Below are 5,000 nucleotides of genomic sequence, written 5' to 3'. Positions count from 1 at the left end.
AGTTGGTGGTCACTGAGCCTGTCTCTCTCTCTCCGACCTGTCTGTCTGACCCAGTTGGTGGTTTACTGAGCCTGTCTCTCTCTCTCCGACCTGTCTGTCTGACCCAGTTGGTGGTCACTGAGCCTGTCTCTCTCTCTCCGACCTGTCTGTCTGACCCAGTTGGTGGTCACTGAGCCTGTCTCTCTCTCCGACCTGTCTGTCTGACCCAGTTGGTGGTCACTGAGCCTGTCTCTCTCTCTCCGACCTGTCTGTCTGACCCAGTTGGTGGTCACTGAGCCTGTCTCTCTCTCTCCGGCCTGTCTGTCTGACCCAGTTGGTGGTCACTGAGCCTGTCTCTCTCTCTCCGACCTGTCTGTCTGACCCAGTTGGTGGTCACTGAGCCTGTATTTAGTCAGGATCCGTCTCTTCTTCGTATCTCTGACAGTGTGAAGATACTTTGATTGCTTTCTCCAATGTTGTAAATATTGGTCTTTTGAATGATCACCATAACAAGCTCATCCCTGTGTGAAGCACGGAGGCACCAGAATGCCAACGCATGCCTCGACTTGGTCACATGGGCCCGATGTCCAAAAACAGTCTTGGTGGTGAAAAGCAGCATTGAGGCTGCAGCCAGTATGGCTGTTCCTACATCCAATGAGGGTGCCTCTGCCATGCTGGCTGTGATGGAGAAAGTGTGGCTTCAGAGCACAGCCTGTCAATGCAATGAAGGATGACGACATGGAAGCCAATAGTGTCCATTCCACCAGTGCAAAGCACAGCCAAACGGGGTGAAAAGGGTGAATAGACACCAGCAGGAGATGGAGGAGGGCCCTACATATGGTGCAGCCATGGACATGTAGACCGTAAACTAACTTGGGGGAACTAGGCTGTGTAATGGTTGTGTTCTGTCAGTTTGTGATGCAATGGTCATGTTGATGTGTTGTTTTGGATGTTATGATCAGTGATGGATGAAGCAATAATGAGTTGTGGATGTTAAACAGTGTGATACATGGGTTTTACTTGGACCTGAAGCATATTTTGTCTTTAATTCACGGCTTTCGATAGAAATTAGTGAAGAGAAAGATCTTTAAAGGCCGTTTTCTCAAAATGAGTGTTTTCTCACACAGGATATTTGCAGTATTTTCTGATTTACTGGGTAACAAAAGGAGATATTCATAATCCCCTCTGCTAATGTCTTTTCATTGAATATATATAAATGATTAGCAAAAATAACTTTGAACCTTGTTCTTTTCAATGGTCAGATTTGTCACGTCAAAATATATGCAAATTAGCGCGTATTTAATTAGCTATAGCCTGATTAGCATATATAAACATTCTCCTATTCATGTGAGTAATCAACTGGTGACGTTTCATGGTGATATCTGTAAACATATTCACCTGTAGAGTCTCGCCTTAAACGTCATAACATTTCAGAACGATCTCAAGAAATAAAGTCAGAATATTTCAAGTGAAGTAGTAATATTTCTAGGGCGTTTTGGAAAAAACTGTTATAATATTTTAAGAAAAAAAGTCAAGTACAGTTACCTACGTACTTTTACAGCAGTAAGGTTTTTAATGCAGGACTGTAACTTGTAGAGAGCTATTCTCAGTGTGTGTATTAGTACTTTTACTGAAGTAATCTGCTCCGTAGTGTCCCTTTAAAGAGCCTGAGTGTGAGTGTGTGTGTGTGTGTGTGTCTGTGTGTGTGTGTTTTCAGAGTGTGTATTACGTAGTGTCCCTTTAAAGAGCCCTAGTGAGTGTGTGTGTGTGTGTGTGTGTGTGTGTGTGTGTGTGTGTTTTCAGAGTGTGTATTACGTAGTGTCCCTTTAAAGAGCCCGAGTGTGTGTGTGTGTGTGTGTGTGTGTGTGTGTGTGTTTTCTCAGAGTGTGTATTACGTAGTGTCCCTTTAAAGAGCCCGAGTGTGTGTGTGTGTGTGTGTGTGTGTGTGTGTGTGTGTGTTTTCAGAGTGTGTATTACGTAGTGTCCCTTTAAAGAGCCCGAGTGTGTGTGTGTTTCCAGTGTGAGAGTCGTGGGGAGCTGCTGGCGTCTCTGTCCTACCAGCCGGTGTCTCACCGTCTCAGCGTGGTCGTCCTGAAGGCTCGACACCTCCCCAAGATGGACATCACCGGCCTGTCAGCAAGTGAGTCCTCCAGCCGAGTATTTGGGGGAGTTTAAATGCTATTGAGGAGGAGAGAGGGGGGGTAAGGTGGAGGGTGGGGGTGTGGCCTTGACCAACTGCCACTTTGCTTGTTTGAAAGCCATGATGTCTCTCTCTCTTTCTCATGGGGGGGCCACATTCCCTGGGTGGGCAAAGCAGAGAAAGGGGAGGTAACCTTTCCCCTTATGACGTCATAAAGGGAAGACTCCTGATTGGCCCATCTGAGCTTTCATTTTCTCAAAGGCAGAGCAGGATACCCAGGGCTCGGTTTACACCTATCACCATTTCTAGCCACTGGGGGGCCATAGGCAGGCTGGGGGGACGCACATTAATGTTAAAAAACCTCATAAAGGGACATTTTCATGCCATGGGACCTTTAAAATCATTGGTGTTGTAGTTCTTTCTTTTGCTAGTTCAAATATAATTGTGCTGTATTATGACTACAAATGAGACCAACATGCTACTTATATTGCAGCCAATCAGATTTTGTGTTATTGGCGCGAGTCATGAAACAGATTTTATACTTCAGCTTTGGGGAACTGCAAGTTTAGGGATACTCGGCTTAAACAAATGTAATGTAGGGCTCAGTTGATGTTGTGATTAAGGTCTTAAACTTCATTCATAATGGTCTTTAAAAGTCTTACATGTGACCTATTATTTTACAACGTTTTTTAGGTAAAGGGTGGGAACAAACGACCTATGTCCTCGTCTGGTTGGAAGCGTTTGTGACGTTTTTCCGAGAAGTTCTTCCCAAATTGCCGTTAAAGTGTCTTTATTTCCTCCCCAGATCCGTACGTGAAGGTGAACGTCTTCTACGGACGTAAACGCATCGCCAAGAAGAAGACGCACGTGAAGAAGTGCACGCTGAACCCGGTCTTCAACGAGTCCTTCATCTACGACATCCCGCCCGAGCTGCTGCCCGAGATCTCTGTGGAGTTCCTGGTGGTCGACTTCGACCGGACCACCAAGAACGAGGTGCTGGGCCGTCTGCTGCTCGGCCTGCACAGCCCCGCCCCCTCTGGCGCCTCCCACTGGCGGGAGGTCTGCGAAAACCCCCGCAGGCAGATCTCCAAATGGCACAACCTGAGCGAGTACTGAGGGAGGAACCTCCGAAAACCAGCCGGCACACACCACCGCCACTCGGCTGGGACTCTACCAGCCAACACCGCTGGGAAACAAAGACACACACACAGACACACACACACACACACACACACACACACACACACACAGTCACACACACACACAGACACACAGTTGTGATCAAAGTTAAAGGGTAACTTCGGTATCTTTGCAACCTGGACTCTATGTTCCCATGTCTCTGTGTCTGAGTGACTGATGTGAACAACAATCTCTGAAACTGGTCCAGTGTTAATCAGTCAGCGTCCACTAAAAGTTGTGTTGTTGCTGCTGACAGACTCAGATTATTATTCTAAGTGTCTGACAACATTATGAAAGGATCCCTACAGAGATAGACCTTTTAGTTAAAGAGTCAGATCCTTTTAGTTTAACATGAAACAGCCCCGAAATCACCATCACCAAACTACACCAGACTCCATGTAAATAATCAGGACTTTTAGCGTGTATAGAGCACAGCTTCATCTCAAAGTGGACTCCATGTAAAACTAAATCAAGACTATCAAAAGCGTCTATAGAGCCAGCATATTTCCACATGTACCAATGGGTGAATTAAGGGTTTATTTCAACCAAACCAGAGTGGTGATTGTTGGAACAGTGGAAAGATGAACTCAAGACGGCTTTTGATAGTTTTATTTAGTTTCTGTCCACTAGTGAATGAATATGTGTCTCTATACGATGATAGAAGTCCTGATTATTTACATGGAGTCTGGTGGAAATATGCTGGCTCTATACACGCTAAAAGTCCTGATTATTTACATGGAGTCTGGTGGAAATATGCTGGCTCTATACACGCTAAAAGTCCTGATTATTTACATGGAGTCTGGTGGAGTTTGGTGATGGTGATTTCGGGGCTGTTTCATGTTAAACTAAAAGGATCTTCCTCTTTAACTAAAAGGTCTATCTCTGTAGGGATCCTTTCATAATGTTGTCAGACACTTAGAATAATAATCTGAGTCTGTCAGCAGCAACAACAGAACTTTTAGTGGACGCTGACTGATTAACACTGGACCAGTTTCAGAGATTGTTGTTCCCATCAGTCACTTTAGGCTAAGACTTGTTCCGAAATTACCCTTCAAACACACTCTCTGTCTCTACTTTCTCTCTCTTCCACAAGTCTCAGAAACTATTTGAAAAGATAACCCATGAATCCATTTCTCAGACTGTCCTCGTGTCTCCTGGCTGTCCGTGTGTGTAGACAGGAGGGGGGGGGGGGGGGGGGGGTGGAGGAGGAATGCTTCAAATATGATTTTAAAAACAAAAAAAGATTAAAAAAAAACAAGCTATTCCCCCTCTCTCTAGCTGTTGTCATGCAGTTCATCGCATGTCTGTCCGAAGAGAAAAAAATACAAAAAAACTCCAAAATGAAGACCTGCTGACTTTACACTGACAGGAAGAAGATGCCAATCTAAATACTCACTAACACTGCATATAGCTAATATATCCAAGTATAAGTACTCCTCCGTAGGAGCCAATAAGAAACTGCGAACATTCAACACGTTCCCTGATGGACTCTCTCTGTCATCGCTCCTTACGCATCGTTACGGGGATTTACAGAAACAACTCACCGTAGACGCTAACAAATCAGCTTTCAAGCGGACTGAGAGACGATGTATAATACTTGTTTGTAACATGAATGATATTTAATTTACAACATCCCTCAAGACTCTCTGATGGAAGCAGGAAGCAGGAATTGGGCGGATTCTTCACTTCATTATCTCGTCAT

General features: G+C 44.9%; 1 protein-coding gene across 1 annotated transcript in view; it reads left to right on the top strand.

The window, feature by feature from the left end:
- syt11b (synaptotagmin XIb) overlaps positions 1-3,545 on the top strand; it is a 19,450-nt gene extending 15,905 nt beyond the window's left edge. The window contains exons 3-4 of the mRNA XM_078244493.1: positions 1,999-2,119; positions 2,925-3,545. Coding sequence (XP_078100619.1) covers positions 1,999-2,119; positions 2,925-3,235 — 432 coding nt within the window. The 3' untranslated portion in view covers positions 3,236-3,545. The remainder of the gene's footprint in view (positions 1-1,998; positions 2,120-2,924) is intronic.
- The last annotated feature ends 1,455 nt before the right edge of the window (positions 3,546-5,000 follow it).

Source organism: Sander vitreus, unplaced genomic scaffold, assembly GCF_031162955.1.
Source record: "Sander vitreus isolate 19-12246 unplaced genomic scaffold, sanVit1 ctg248_1, whole genome shotgun sequence".
NCBI classification, from domain to species: Eukaryota; Metazoa; Chordata; class Actinopteri; order Perciformes; family Percidae; genus Sander; species Sander vitreus.
The sequence above is the reverse complement of the archived record's forward strand: the minus strand, read 5'-3'. Positions and strand labels throughout refer to the sequence as shown.